Source organism: Xenopus laevis, chromosome 4S (genome assembly GCF_017654675.1).
Source record: "Xenopus laevis strain J_2021 chromosome 4S, Xenopus_laevis_v10.1, whole genome shotgun sequence".
NCBI classification, from domain to species: Eukaryota; Metazoa; Chordata; class Amphibia; order Anura; family Pipidae; genus Xenopus; species Xenopus laevis.
In genome coordinates, this window is record NC_054378.1 from 70548776 (window position 1) to 70565677 (window position 16902).

General features: G+C 38.6%; 1 protein-coding gene across 5 annotated transcripts in view; it reads left to right on the top strand.

The window, feature by feature from the left end:
• The window catches only part of gpbp1l1.S (GC-rich promoter binding protein 1-like 1 S homeolog), a 45147-nt gene that overhangs the window by 6736 nt on the left and 21509 nt on the right, over nt 1-16902 (top strand). For 4 of the 5 annotated variants that reach the window (XM_041561439.1, XM_018260825.2, XM_018260829.2 and 1 more), the window contains 2 exons: nt 3618-4467; nt 13869-13991. In XM_041561439.1, the coding sequence (XP_041417373.1) occupies nt 13932-13991 (60 nt within the window). In that variant the 5' untranslated portion in view covers nt 3618-4467; nt 13869-13931. The remainder of the gene's footprint in view (nt 1-3617; nt 4468-13868; nt 13992-16902) is intronic. The other variant, XM_018260826.2, reaches the window with a different exon arrangement.

Consider the following 16902-nt stretch of genomic DNA (forward strand, 5'->3'; position numbering starts at 1 on the left):
ACATAGGCTGGAGTGAATGAATGTCTAACATAAAAGCCAGAACACTACTTCCTGCTTTGTAGCTCTCTTGTTTTCCCACGGATTGGTTACCAGGCAGTAACCAATGACAAAAGGGCAAAGGGCAAAATGGGTCATAACTGTTTGCTTTTTAATCTCAGCTGCATGCTGAGGATCAATTGCAGAGAGAGAGAGATGGATATATTGTTTGTTCTCTGGATATTTGTAGGTATTTGTCTACAGTGTAAGGGAAATAGTCTTTAAACTCTGTGGTTGATAAATGCCAGAATCAACCCGTTTTTAAGTTTAATTTAGAAACCTTCAATATAATGCTATTAGTAATTATGATGATTTTTTTTTTGTGTGAGTTCTGGCTCTTTTGTCAAGCTTTGGGGCATCCACTAACTTATATCCGTGAATGGGAGAATGCATTTAAAACCGGATATCCTGACCTTAAGACAATACTTGATAGGTAACTGCAGTCTGCCCAATCAATTTATAGGGGTTTTTTTTTCCACATACAAGTACTACATATGGTTTCTCTCTTCCACCTCCCCTCCCAAGCCATGTACTTGTGAATGGGTCTCCTCTTCCTGTATATATTTATAATACACAAAAGCCATGAATATCTTGTAAATTATATCCTTATAAACGGTGAGTAGTGATGTCATCAGTTATAAACGGTGAGTAGTGATGTAATTTCTGTCACATGACTCACTAAAATTTGTGTATTATAATTAATAAAGTACCCCCAGTTGTAAAATAGGAGGATATTAGAAGTTACCTCGGAGTTCCATGACCTGTATAAAAACACTCGGCCTTCGGCCTCGTGTTTTTATATGGTCATGAAACTCCTCGGTAACTTATAATATCCTTATATTTTACAAGAGGGGGTACTTTATTCACTATATTATGCAACTGATCCCTAGATTATGTGACGGCAGAAACACTTAACATAGTTCAACATTTGGGATCATAACAAGGTGGAAAGGAAAGTCACACAACTAGGGATGGAGTGAATTAAGAATTCAGCTTAAGTGTAGCTCGAATCTCAAAGTGCCAGAGCAGGGCTTTAGTCTTTTTAGTGAGCAGCCAGATAGGGCTGTGATTGGTTGGCTTGTATGCGTGTTTATTAGTACAGGGGTCCCCAACCTTTTTTGGAACGGGGAACCGGTTATAAAAAAAATATATATATACATTTATTTTTTTTGCTAGCACCGGGGGGTCGGGGGTGGGGTCGGCAGCAAGTTTGGACGCGCCAGCGTCCAATTCGGCGCGTCTCGTTTTTGTAGGGTGGGCCTGACGGTTGGGGACCCCTGTATTAGTGAATATGCAGTGACTAAAGCAAGCAGCCATAGGAAATATTGTAAGTCAGTCCCTAAGCTCAGGTCCCTGATAGCCAAGAGCAGACTGAGCATGTGCAGCAGTTTGACAAGACAAAATATGGCGAGCTACTGTGGGCAGCTTCAGAGACACAGACCTTCATTTCTATGGAGCTTTGGAAGCTTTGGGCTGGTACAAATACCCAAAACACATGGGAAAACATTTCTAGCCATATTCTTTTTTTAGGCTTTAATTCCCCTTGAAAAGCGTTTACGAAGGAGAATATGGCAAAAGCAGTTCTGTTTCTAAGAACAATACTTTAGTTAAAAGTGGGTTGTATTTAACAGCTATTCTACAGCAATATGCCAATTAATATGAGTTGTTTTAGGTTTTCCAGTTGTTTTTGATTTATATAGTTTAACTTCAAGTTTGTTTTAGAATTAACAAAGGGTGTGGTTTGTATTTGTGTGCTTTGGCAGTGATAAATGCCTTGTATGTTGTGTACTTAACTTCTTTCAATTAACATGGAAAATCAATTATTACATTAAAGGGCTATTCCACACGGGGAGATAGCCACGCGTTTGCGGTGGCGGCGACAAAGCGCCGCGCCAGTCGCCGCGACCGGCGCAGGCGACAGTTTTGTATGGGCGCCTATGTAAAAACTCCTGTGCTAACCACACGAGGCGATGTGCTTTTCAACAGTCGCCTGAAAAAGCCTGGCGAGGCATTTTCAGGCGACTGTTGAAAAGCGCATCGCCTCGTGTGGTTAGCACAGGCGTTTTTACATAGGCGCCCATACAAAACTGTCGCCTGCGCCGGTCGCGGCGACTGGCGCGGCGCTTTGTCGCCGCCACCGCAAACGCGTGGCTATCTCCCCGTGTGGACTAGCTAAAAGAAACAGTAGCGGATTTTTTTTTTTTTTCTAAGTAATTAACAATATACAGTTAGCATGCCCTGGTAAAAGCTATGTGTTTATTTCATACTACTATAGTTTATATAAACAAACTGCTGTGTTGCCATCGGGCAGCCATTCAAGCTGCTGAGAAAGGGCACAGGTTACTTAGCACATAATAGATGAGCCCTGTCCAATACAATGGTTATGTATCAGTTATGTAGCCTGTGCCCTTTCTCCTTTTTTCCAACTTGAATGGCTGCCCCCTTGACTACACATCAGTTTGTTTATATATACTATAGTAGGCTTTCTGACGCACAACTTTTACCAGTGCAGAGTAACACTACATTATTTGAGTTACTTTGATACACTTTCAGTTGTTGGTGTTACTTCTCCTTTAAAAACAGTGGAGCCGTAGTTGGGAGTTCCATAAATTGAGGACTCTGGAGTCTAAGTATTTATGTACCGACTCCACGGTGGCCTGAGGCATTATGAAACCTACTAAAAGCTAACTTTAAATGTGAGCTGAAATTGTCCCCAGAAGGACAATATTTATAGTTTTCATAAGTAATTTTGCCTCAAAACTAAAATAATGTAATACTGAATGTAATACTGAACAATGAGCATGCAGCTATAATATCTTTACCTATAAAATCTGCAACACCTGTACAAAAGTTTCACAAAACAAAAATGTACTTACCAGAACTTGAAATCAACTGGAGACTTCCCCGCCACATAATTTAAAAAAACAAATGATATAAGAAATCCAACGCGTGTATTAATGATATCCACTGCATATGTTTTTTGTTTATACAACTGCATGTTTATTTGTAAAAAAAAAAAAAAATGGATTTTCTATAGGGTTGCCACCCGGCCGGTATTTTACCAGCCTAGCCAGTAAAATACCTGCCAAGGCCGGGGCCGGTATTACAAATTTACCGGCAATGTAGCTGCCGGTAAATTTGTAATACAATCAAAAGGAGCCCTCGGCCTGCCCCCAATCCCCTGCAACTTACCTTTTTTTTTTTTTGCGCCTCTTCTAGCGTCCGCGGGTCTTCGTCGCGTGGCCCCGCCCCTTTTGACGTCACGTCACACCCCTTTTGAGGCCCCGCCCCCAGCAGCCGGTCAAATTTTTTATAAAAGGTGGCAACCCTAATTTTCTAAGGCCCTGGGTCAGTCACTCATTAGGGTTGATTTTCTTACATTAGTGCTTGATTGTACAGTTGCTTGTAGCATCCAATCAGCTCTTTCAATTTCAATTTTTTTTTTAAAAAAAAAAACAGTTTGTTTGATTGCTGTATATGAAAGAACATACACAATGTACACATGTGCATTTGAAAGTAAACCTCACAGCATAAAAAGAATAGTAAATTGAGTTTGACTGTTTGTTTTTTTTTCTTTGCAGTTACTGCTACCCAACTGAAGTTCCATGTTGAAAGAGGGCTGCTGAAATTTTTATCCCCAGCATTGCAGTAATTCATGCTCTGGAAGTGTATTTATCATCTCTCTGTCATCCCGTGGGATTTACACTGTCTTCTGGACTTTGTACTCATTACTAATGCTGTTGAATTTAAGACAAAAAGATTTTTTTTTTTTTTAAGTTTTGCTGTGTTTTCGCTTGAAAAATTGTGTTTATAGTGACAACAGCAGAATATTAGCTGCCTAGTATACAGGATAGGTGTAAACAAATCTCAGGTTTTAAAGATTTTAGATTCTCTTTGCTCTTTTTTGTCATCTCTTTATACTATTTTGTCTGATTAATGAAGGCACCAAATGGCGGCATTGTAAGTTTGACAAGACAACCTGGGCTTCTAGTGGACTGTTGTTGGAAAGGCCCTGATAATATATTCAACTAAGAGAAACTTAATGGACACAATGCTATGTCCCACACCCGTTCCACATTAATTTAAACAGAAGACTCTTTAATGAGTTGAAAGTCATACTTTGGATTTTTTCTACTCTTGCATTGACTCTTTATTTAATCCCATGTGAACAGTCTAACGCTTTTTTTTTTTTTTTTTTTTTTTTAATTTCACCTTCCCCTCTGTCGCTGAAACAATCTGACAGAATGAGCACTTAATATAAAACATTTGAAAATAAAAAAGCTGGCATGTAGTAATAGGGTATTAACCCTACCAGCCTTTTGGAGGGGCTCTTTATATGCCCTCTTGCCAAGGAATAAGAAGGATATCTGGAAACTATTGCCTTTCAGTCACAAAACTGGAAGGAGTTGCCTGCAGTTCTCAAAGTGAGGGGTAAGTAATTTGTGTTTTAATTATTGTTTTTTTTTTAATATTGCTACATGGCCTTTAGTGGGTCCATACAGGTGTAACTGCTCAAGCCCTGCATATAGTGGCACCCTGCAGAACAGCAGTTTTATATAGATAGAATAGGAGGATACTCTGGATCAAGTACTGTTTTTGTATCTTAACCTTGCAGACAGCAATTGTAGGATTGTGGTTGTTGAACATAGTATCGTAAGGTAAGATGGTCACTATAAAGGTAGCGTTACCTGGGCTGCTTAAAGCTGCCGACTTAGCCCCTCTAGAAGTCAGTGGCTTATTGGCCCATGTGTGGTGCCCTTCAGAGGGCCTGACTGACCAATACCTGTCTGAGGTAATTGAGTGATGTATTAGAAGATAAGTGTATTCTTGAATCCATTTGAAGGGATTCTACAACAGATTATTTTGAAACTCAAGAAAGTGAAAATGAGGCTCAGATGCTCAAGCACAAGGCGTTGCAGATTGGCAGCAAACACTAAATCTATAATCTTTTAGCATTTCATTCAGACACGGCACATATAAGGCTTATTTAGAATTTTTCTCTGTTTTAAATTTTGCTAAATCTGTTGCACTTTTCACTGCCTCTGGTCCAGATTTGCATCTGAATACAAACTTAAAGGGATACTGTCATGGGAAAACTTTTTCTTTTCAATATGAATCCATTAATAGTGCTGCTCCAGCAGAATTCTGCACTGAAATCCATTTCTCAAAAGAGCAAACAGATTTTTTTATATTCAATTTTGAAATCTGACATGGGGCTAGACATATATAGAGCCAAATTGCAAAGTCTCTCATTTTGGCACGAAATCTGCAGCATGTGCCTACACCTGGGCCAATATAATGTAGCAGTCACATCAAGGTGGTTTCTCATTCTTCATTTTCCTACAGGTTGAGATCCGTTACATCTGGCATTTGCTGAACAAGTAGTTATGTCGCCTACTGCTACCCACTGTCTCCTTTATAGACTAGGGGTCAACAGATGAATAATCTGCCATGACAATTGTTTTTAAACTCCAGGTGTGAAATTTAAGAAGAATGCCTGTTTTCTCTTCTAGATACTCCAGGGATATAGATATAGATATATACACTTTCCGATGAGTATCCGCACTCCAAGGCTGTTGCTAATGGCAGAGCACGGTAATTGTATGTATATCAATTATCAGCAGACCAGCACTCCCTTTAAAAACGTAATAATTTTATTGTCGTAGTATCAAATGCCCGACGTTTCGGTCCACATTTGGACCTTTTTCAAGGATGATACAAAAACTTTCTAAAAACCGCATTAAATAAAGTGCTCCGTTGCAAACCAATCAGTGCCCTCCTTCAATCAACATTTCAATGTGAATCACGTGTTTCAATTAAGTGTGTCATATATAGTGAATATCCATATATATACAAAAAATCAACAATTTCACATCGATCGTATACATATCAATTGTGCATAAATGCATATCTTTGTACAGGTATGGGACCTGTTATCCAGAATGCTCGGGACCTGGGGTTTTCCGGATAACGGATCTTTCCGTAATTTGGGTCTTCATGCCTTATGTCTACTAGAAATACATTTAAACATTAAATAAACCAAACAGGCTGGGTTTGCTTCCAATAAGGATCAATTATATCTTAGTTGGGATCAAGTACAAGCTACTGTTTTATTATTACAGAGAAAAAGGAAATCATTTTTAAAAATTTGGATTATTTGGATAAAATGGAGTCTATGGGAGACAGCCATTCCGTAATTCGGAGCTTTTTGGATATCGGGTTTCTGGATAAGGGATCCGATACCTATATGTCGATAAAACTATAAATACGTGAATAAATATTATTATAAAATACAATCGTGTCAGTGTAATCATTTAAAAGAATCAACTGTGATACTTAAAAACATCCACAAGATGTCATCAATGTGTTGCAAAAAGGTTCATGTTAGTGTCCATAAAATCCAAATGTATCAAATCCTAAAAGAAAACAAAAAAAAATCGTAACAATCCTTTAAAAAATCCAGTGAATACACTGTAACAACTACTGGGGTTTATAGAACAGAGTGCACACTAGTCTTAGTCTACTTCCAGGAGACATTTAATTTAGAAAACAACTAAGGTTAACCTGTCCATTCATACCATAGGGCATCATACAATTTAACTTGTAAATCCAGAACGCCTCCCTCTTCAATAGCATCTTTTCCATATTCATTTCAGATGCATGCCTATCGAGCATATCAGAACTCACACAAGGGGAGGCAATATGGAAAAGATGCTATTGAAGAGGGAGGCGTTCTGGATTTACGAGTTAAATTGTATGATGCCCTATAGTATGAATGGACAGGTTAACCTTTGTTGCTTTCTAAATGGATATTCACTATATATGACACACTTAATTGAAACACATGATTCACATTGAAATGTTTATTGAAGGAGGGCACTGATTGGTTTGCAATGGAGCACTTTGTTATTTAATGTGTTTTTGTATCTTCCTTGTAAAAGGTCCAAATGTGGACCCAAACTAAGACAATAAAATTATTACGTTTTTAAAGGGAGCGCTGGTCTGCTGATAATTGAAATATATAGATAGATAGATATAGATATATATATATATATATTATACACACTCCACTTTTTACACAGCATGATAAATAGATTGCTAGATGTACTTCTTGCGTTTTTACCCCAGACTATGGAAGGATTGTCCCTCTCCCAGACCAACATGACTGAAGAAGGAGAAACTGCTGCCTTCTGTCCAATGATCTCACTAGTGAAGGTCGCTATACGTTGAAAATTTGCTTATGTGGCAAGGTTGCCAAATAATTTGATCTTTTCCCAATATGCCAACACTGAGTTGGGAAATTTTGGGCTGTTTGATCAGATAACTATGATGGGGATACAGGCTTTTGTCTTCCTGATGGATTCAGTCCTGCCTACTTGGCAGCTGCACAATTTTCAGCCGCAAATTAGTTGGGTAGGCCTGTCAGGTGCCCATACACAGGCTGCTGACTGTTTTTGTTGTATTTGGCCACTTTAATGCTGGACTGGGATGGCTTTGGCATTGCTATTCTGAGTGGGGAAAAATGTATAGCTAATTGTTTTCTAGTAATGCTTACAAGTTTTCATAGAAGTGTGTCAGTATTTCTTAAAATCTACATGGCAGCGGGTTCTTTTAAACTGCACAATTTCACTCTGCTGTATCTGACAAGTAAAGCTCCGATCCTTCTTAAATCAGGGGCACTGGCTTTGCTCTCTACTGCCCACAGCAAAAGCTCAATTGGAACAAGTACAAATGGTACCTAACTATAATGAAGGTTTTTAGGTGGTGTTTGCATTTATTTCTGGTTGGATCCACTGCAGTCAATTGAGAGCACAACTGCAAACCCTGCTGGTTTAAAAAAAAAACTTGGTAGACTGAGGGAACTAGTACATACATTATGTAAACCATAATTAATAATATCCCTGTAGCAATGTGACTTCTTTTAAGCTTTCTATTGGAATTCATTCACTTTTGGGACAAGATTATTACCTTTAAGGCTGTTTATTGGTCTCATTCTTTGCTTGAGATAGTTTTCAGATAGTTGGGGAAGTGTTTTTTGAGTTGTACTCTATTCAGTCAATTGTCTGTGCATTTGTCTCGGTTGTGGATTAATTTTTGACACAGTCTCAAATAACATGCACATCCTTCATGACTCAAGATGATGTGCAGTGTGTGGCTGCCTAAAACCAATTTGCCTGCCAGTAATTGTCCGACCTGCCATGCAACTTTGGGGTATATTGTAGATGTTCATTTTTACATAAATGAGGTAGAAAGCTTACATCAGGTTTCTTTCTTCACCAATCCAGATCAGTAAAAGTATGCTTTGATTGGGATAAAACTGAAAGTATCAGTCTGGTGCTTGACACCCAGATTCTAAAGGCCAGTAAAATTCACATTGAAAACCTAAATTCATTGGGTGAGTTCGGGTACGTTCGGCAACACCTAGGGCAGGGATCCCCAACCTTTTGAACCCGTTAACAACATTCAGAAGTAAAGCGAGTTGGGGAGCAACACATGCATGAAAAATGTTCTTGGGGTGCCAAATAAGTGCTGTGATTAGCCATGGTAGCCCTTATGCAGATTGTCAACCTACAAGGAGGCTCTGTTTAGTAGTGCACTTGGTTTTTATACAACCAAAACTTGTCTCCAGGACTGGAATTTAAAAATAAGCTCCTGCTTTGAGACCACTGGGAGCAACATCCAAGGGGTTGGAGAGCAACATGTTGCTCACGGGCTACTTGCCCGAGTCGGAGATCACTGACCTAGGCGCACATTTATCAAAGGTCAAATTCATGTTTTTAAACTCGTAATAAATTTGAATATACTTGAAATTCGATTGGGAGGTTATTTAACAAAAAAATAGAATATTTAATATTCAAACGAATTTTACCGACTCAAAACGAATTCAACTAAACTCGAATCAATTTTTTTCAGGAAGGTCTTCAAATTGGTCACTGGACTTCTCCCATTGACTTATACATGAACTCGGCGAATAGTCGAATTCAAATTTTTCCAATGGTACAGGTGTGATAAATCTCGAAATTCTAAATAAAACTTGAATTGAGTTTGAATAATTCACAATTCGAATTTGAGAGTTTTGACCAAAAAAATTGAGAATTTGAATTCAAATGTTCTATTCCTAATCTGCCCCATAGTGTATTCAGTTGCTCTGGAAAGCTTTCACGTTCACACTTAGCTGCTATCTTACTTTGCTTTCCCAGTCATCCCTCAGTTAGACTCAGACTTGCATTTGTGGTAAGTATAACAGAAGAATGGCTAGAAAAGCAAGGTACTTGTGTTGCAATAGAAACTTCCCCAGGCTGGTGCTTTGTTTCTCATAAAAGCATCATTGGCATAAGGAACAAACTTAGCGAATGAATCAATCGGGGTGCCTATCATATTGGCAAACCACCCCCAATGATTTCATGGTTTCTTGTCCTTCAACTTCGTGTTTTTCTATTAAATATTATTGCTTTTCACATTTCTGGTGAAAATATAATCTGCTAAATCGAAATGGCTGGGATTGTTAGTTTTCTGACCTTTTAATTAGTTACATCTCAAAATATCCATTATGTACAGTCGTGAAAAAGTTTGTGAACCCCATCTTAATTCTTTGGAGTTTTGTTTATCATTGGCTGAGCTTTCAAAGTAGTAACTAACTTTTAATATATAACTTACCTTATGGAAACAGTAGTATTTCAGCAGTTTATTGGATTAAAAGAAAATATGCAATATGCATCATAACAAATTTAGACCGGTGCATACATTTGGGCACCCCAACAGAGATGGGATACTTAGTTGAGCCTCCTTTTGCAAATGTAACAGCCCCTAGACACCTCCTATAGCCTTTGATGAATGTCTGGATTCTGGAAGGCAGTATTTTTCACCATTCGTCCATACAGAATCTCTCCAGTTCAGTTAAATTTGATGGCTGCCAAGCATGGACAGTCTGCTTCAAATCATCCTATAGATTTTCCATTGTATTCGTCGGGGGACTGTGACGACCATTCCAGAATATTGTACTTCTCCCTCTGCATAAATGCCTTTGTAGATTTCAAAGTGTGTTTAGGGTCATTGTCTTGTTGGAATATCCAACCCCTGCGTAACTTCAACTTTGTGACTGATGCTTGAACATTATCCTGAAGAATTTGTTGATATTCGGTTGAATTCATCCAACCCTCGACTTTAACAAGGGCCCCTGTCCCTAAACTAGCCACACAGCATGATGGAACCTCCACCAAATTTGACAGTAGGAATGCAGTGTTCTTTTTCTATCATGCAAATCTTTTATGACTAAATAACTAAATTTTTGGCTTGTCTAAATGAGCTTTTGCATACAACACGCGACTGTTTGTGGCGCGAGTGCAGAAAGGGTTTCTTTCTCATCACCCTGCCATACAGATGTTCTTTGTGCAGATTGTGCTGAATTGTAGAATGATGTACAGATACACCATCTGCAGCAAGATGTTCTTGCAGGTTTTTGGAGGTGATTATTGGGTTGTCTGTAACCATTCTCACAATTCTCCACATATGCCGCTCCTGTATTTTTCTTCGCCTGCCAGACCTGTGTTTTACAGCAACTGTGCCCGTGGCCTTCCATTTCCTGATTACATTCCTTACAGTTGAAACTGACCGTTTAATCCTCTGAGATAGCTTTTTGTAGCCTTCCCCTAAACCAGTGATCCCCAACCAGTAGCTTATGAGCAACATGTTGCTCTCCAACCCCGTGGATGTTGCTCTCAGGATCCTCTAAGCAGCTGCTTATTTTTTAATTCTACTAGCTTGAACACAAGTTTTAATTGCATAAAAACTAACTATATTGCCAAGTAGAGCCTCCTGTTGGCTGCCAGCCCACATAGGGGCAACCAAATAGCCACAGCCCTTATTTGGCACCCTAAGGGACTTTTTCATGCTTGTCTTGCTCTCCAACTCTTTTTACATTTGAATGTGGCTCACAGGTAAAAAAAAGTTGGGGACCCCTGCCCTAAACCATGATACTGAACAATCTTTGTTTTCAGATCTTTTGCTTTGAGGATCCCATGCTGTCACTCTTCAGAGTGCACACCTTGCAATTGGCCACCTTAAATACATTTTCTCATGATTGGACACACCTGCCTATGAAGTTCAAGGCTTAATGAGCTAATCCGACTAATTTGGTGTTGCCAGTAATCAGTATTGAGCAGTTACATGCATTCAAATTAGCAAAATTACAAGGATGCACAGCCTGTTTTTCACATTTGATTTAATTTCATACAACTGAATACTGCTTCACTTTTTTCCAAAAAACACCCCATTACTCCAAAGTTCCTGGGAAATGAAAGACATACCACTGTTATCTTTTTTTGATGAAAGTGGAGTAATTTATTATGCAGGCTGAGAGGGGTTCCCAAACTTTTTCTTATTACTGTACTTGCCTCTCATGCTTATCACAGTCAACATGCAGGCATCATCCATTTGAAACATCACTACCAGAATTAAAGGGTTACAGATATCCATAAACATTACTGTTGAACAATTTTCTCTTGCCTAGCATCGTGAGACACTGGCACCATGGATTTTTCCTCCTCTCTTTGGATGTAGATGTAGCAGGCAAAGGGCTTAAGGCAAGTCCCTTTGGTCCCCCCATACCATTCTGCAGACCTTGCCTCCCTACGTTTCACAAGTATCTCTCATTAATGCCTGTTATTTATACAGTTGTTTTGGTGCCTTATCTGTTCATCAATATATGTGCTCTCAACAGATGTTAGTTGGTGTGAGCACTTCGTTTTCCGAAGTCGCCCAAAGTTGTTCAGTAGAAGAATTAAAGAAGAACTGCGTTTTTATTGTTTGGGTGCAAGTTTGTCCAGTGCAAAAAATAAGCCCACTTACTGGCACTGCTTAATGTAGCATGGTCTTCAACACAGTCAATAACAGACCCCTGAGTTACTCCAGTAACAGTGGTTTAATTAGAAAATGATCTATTTGTTTCACATAGGCATATGTGGGCTTCTAACGGTTAGTTCTTTGTATACCTTATAGAGAGCATGAGTATTCGATTTAACAAGTTACCTTACCCGTAATTGTTTAGAATGTTTGCTAATACATACATGCATACACATTTCTCTATCTGTACATTGTTTTGTGATTTATATTAAGGCTGATACTTTGGCCCCAGCCTGTATTTTCAATGTATCAAAAGCCCCTAAAAGTAAGGTTAACACAGGAAAAAGATATTTTAACTACATAGTCGGACTGATTAAAAAATGGATAAATGTGTTTCTAGTTAAAAATACCTGACTGCTAATCTTTTGCTAAACTTCCTGTTTAGCAAAAAATGTAAGCAGAATGGGCATTTTATAGCATCTCCAACAAGCTTTGTGTACAAAGTGTTTAAAATATGAATTTCACATCTCCCCAAGTAGATATCACACCTTCATGTCACCCAATGTGTTATAGCTCCTAGAGCTAAAACATTAATATATTTATGTTTTCACATTTAGGCCCATGCAAACATCTTCTCTCATGAGTGTCTGAAACTGTGGTATATATGTATTTGTAAAGCAGAGATTCTGGAGAATTTAAAATTAGCTATTTTTTCATTTGTTTCTATTTATGTATTATTTACAATAAGAAACCGCAAATATTTTCTAGTAATGAGAGGTTTCGCAGTGTTTTCAGAAAGTTATTTTTCAAGGCTTCAAAATTTAAGTAGAAATTGAGTAATGCACGAGTTAAATCTCTTGAATAATTGATACCACATAGTGTTAAAGTACAAAAAAATGGCCAGTGAGTGAAAATAGTGGTTTGCTTTAGGAAAATGTGATGGCGTTGGCAAACGGAGGTGATATATGCAGTGCAAAGAGTGCCATTTTGGTGGAGGAGATTTGCCCAACTTGTGTGTGTCTAGATATTTGGTATTTAGATGACCCATATTAAAATTTGTTATGGGTGACATTTTAGCCCCTGCAGACACAACTCAGTGTGTTTTGTGTGTCCTAAAACCCATACTTATTGAAATCTCACTTCTTAAAGAAATCTGAATGGTTATGTATTTTTATGCACAAAAAATACCAAACAAAAATCTTTGGTACAATAATTTGTATAAATTTTTTTTAAACCCTATTATCACTGAGATATGGTGCTTATCTCCCACGTGTTCTATAAGTGTGACTATTGTAAATATTGAATACCATGCTGCATTGGAATAGTGTCACATATATGCATGTGATAGTAAACACAAATTTCCATTGCTGGTCCCTGAGCATTTGCAAATAGAAAAAAAAAGCTGTGTGTATTTTTATGCATTGCAGCAGGTAGCTACTACTATAGGAAAGTAGCTTCTGTAAAATTTGCTTCTTGGCGTTCACAGACGCTGAGCATGCACAGTTGTAGCTAGGTCCAGGAGCAGCTATAACTGCACTTGCTTCTTTCTGCAGACTCCATGTAAGCAGAGTGAATGAAAAGAATCCAATCAGGCAGAAGGTGGTACCTGTGAGCTTCACAATGCACCTCTGCATGTCTGTGACAGGTGTACAAGTAGGAACGTGTTTTAATTGAATAAACTGTGCAAGGGTTTAGTTCTTCTTTAAGAACACCGTTTGGGGAAAAAACATTTATTTGATGCACTAGGAAGAGCCCAAAAATGTAAGACTATTGTGAAATTGCTGATACAGCAGTATTTGCATGTATATGTGACCTTGTTGTGTGTTTAGGGGGGGTGCAGGGACCTTATGCTAGAACTCAAGAGGGGACCTAGACAAAAAAATTGACTTATGAGTTAGAAAATATATAAAAACTGGGACCTCAGATTTGAGTTGGAGAGTGAAGCTATAAGAAATATACTTTTGTTTCAGTAATAAGCTTGTGTTTTTCAGCAGACCAACCCTTGGCCATGAGGTTTAATGCCTCAATTCACTGATAGAAGACTCAGGACCTAAATGGCGCAGCATGACTTTGTTCCTGCGTGGCTTAACTTCTCCACACCACAGTCCACCAAGGTATAGTTGTGACTGTAAAATCTTGTGTGTTATCGGGTTTGTTTCTATAGCCTAGAAAGAACCCTTATATTAATATTACTTAATGTTCCCTCTTTACACCTTAAAGAACTAACCCCCCTACCAAAAGCCCCACCTAATCTTGCAGGCATTGCCCCCCTCTCCCTCCCCTCGATGTGCTTTACTGTTTAAACCCCCCCCCTAAAAATTCTGACCCTCAATTGCAGAGAAGCGGAGCTCCTGGTCTTCCAGAACTTTGTGTAGTCTTCTGGTCTCTTCACCGTCGTGAAGCTTGCCATCACATGCACAGTTGGACCAAGTCAGGAGTCTGATTCAACTGCGCATGCGCAAATCTGCGTTAAGACCCGAAGACTACACAGAGATAAGGAAGATGGTGGCTGGGAGCTCCACTGCGCTTCTCTGCTCTTAATGGTCAGAATTTTTAGAAGGGGGTTTTTTTTTTTAGCGCTAAAGCAGATCTCGGAGAGGGGGGCAATACTTGCAAGATTGGGGGGGTTAGTTGAAAGGACAATAAAACCTGTTTTAAGTATGTTCTAGAGTATACCTTGTTATACTGAATCACCACATTTATTTAGCAAAACGCTTGTTATTAAGGCTGTGGTTGCATCTGGTTACTTTATAGTAGACCGCTCTAGCATGGGCGCCATTTTTTCTTTCTTGTTGTTAAGATGGCTGCCATAACCCTACTGTGCAAGGGTAAAATTCTGGTCACTCTTTCCTGTGCTGCTGTATGTGGAAGAAAATACTCACTCCTGATCACAGCAAATGCACTGCTTTCTAATAGGGGTTCCATTGCATATAAATCTTGGTGAAGAAGCGGTGCGATATGGGTATTTTTTGGGGGGTGGATTCACTGTGTTCTTTTTTTTCTAAACATGCTTAACAGTTAAACAGGTTTAGCATTTTTACAGGGTTACAGGTTTTACAGAGTTTCATAGGATACTACAGGCTTGCCTGTCCAATGACTTAATATCATTGATAGATACTTAATATCTTTGATGTTCAAAAGTTTTCTTTAAGATAAAGAATGCAACATGTGCATAGCATGATTGATGTGTTGGTTGGGTTTGGGCTTATTATGCTCTCTCTAAACTGTACGCTTCTGCACTGGAACACAACTAGAGTCCAGTGGCCACAATTCATATTGGTTTTACACATACATAGTTTACATAGTTTAAAAAGTGCACCCCAAAAGTGTGTGTTGTTTTTTTTTCACTGACAGACAAAAAAATAGATGAATCTTTTTTTTTTTTTTTTATTGTATAGACATTTAAATGTGATGCTATGTAAAAAAAAAAAATATAATAAAAAAAAAGAATTACAAATTGCTGTGCAGATCACAATTACTTGTGTACACTATTATTACAGCTCGTGTTAGAGTGCACAGTTTGCTTTGCTCCTGGGAAAACAGTGCCCACTCTCCATTCCTATATGTTTTAACTTAAACTACTGAGGTTTTCAAGACATTTTATGTAGCTGAAAACTGCTAATACAAGTATACCTGTTATACAGAATGCCCAGTACCTGGAGATTTCCAGATCAAGGGTCTTTCTGTAATTTGGATCTCTACCTTAAACAACAGATTTTAGCTCAATCCAATACAACGATCTATTTATTATTGCATTGACATGGTGCAAACAATCGTATCTTTCTGAAAATTATCCCAACAGTGGATAGGACAGGTTTTAAAATTGTCATCGTGAAACGATGAAATTGGTCAGTTGATGGTACAGTTAGATAATTATCATTAGTCACTGCTCATACCTTTTGCAATAGTAGTAAACTAAGGGCCAGCCAGCCATCAGTTAATGAAAATGAGATCTTGCAGCCTACACGACAAAGATACAACCCAAATCTCCTCACATTTGTTTACTATGGATTGGTGAATCATTTGTAAATGAAATGATCAGCTTAATTGTTTGAACAGAGTACTGAAACACTGCCTGTAGCACTGACTGCCAGAGCACTGCCTTTATTTGGCCACCTATAGTCTACTAAAAAATCATATAAACATCAACTAAACCAAATAGGATTGTTTTCCTTCAACAAGGATTAATTATGTCTTAGTTTGGAGAGTATTTCCTTATGACAGCAAAAAAATAATTTTTACAAATTTGAATTATTTGATTAAAATTGACTGTTGGAGATGGCCATCCTGTAATTTGAAGTTGTCTGGATAATGAGTTTACAGGTAACGGTCCACATACCTGTATAATGACTTCTGTAACCAGAGTGCCACTTTCTCTGTCATTTTGGACTGACTGTTTACAGTTAGAAAAAAAAAGAAACTAACTCGGAGTAAAGAAAGGTGGTGGTATTTCGAGTAATCTTAATTCAGTATAAAGCAAAGTAACACCATATTTCTTTATTTTTCTTTTTTTCATGAATGCATACAGATTGCCAAAATTAGAGGCAATTTATTTTTCTCTTCTACCTGCTGCTTTTAAAGTTTTTATGCCCCCACTCTGGGTCACCAACCTCCTCCCTCGCCAACTTCTGGGCCCCTCTTTGGCAGCCACCTGCAACGCACCTTCTGTCCCCTGTCCGGACCAGCGTGTACCTACGATTTTCTTCTATTGGTTTTCTTCTATTGTCAGGATGGGAGAGATTGCCAGGCAGGTGGGAGCAGATCACCAGGTTTTTTTTCAGTGTCCCGCCGGCCCAGTCCGACTGTTAAGCAGAATTACACTGCCCTTGCCACACAGCTCTTTTACTCGCACAGCATTCCATGCTGAATCTATGCTGATGTTGCAGCTGGTCTCTGTGTGCCAAAGTAGGGAAAGCTAGCACATGAATGATTTGACTTGTGACCTCATTCTGCAAGGTTTGGAATGGGACCCTAATATTTATCTGAGAGTTGCAGCCTAACCCATACATTTTTTTTTCTCAATCA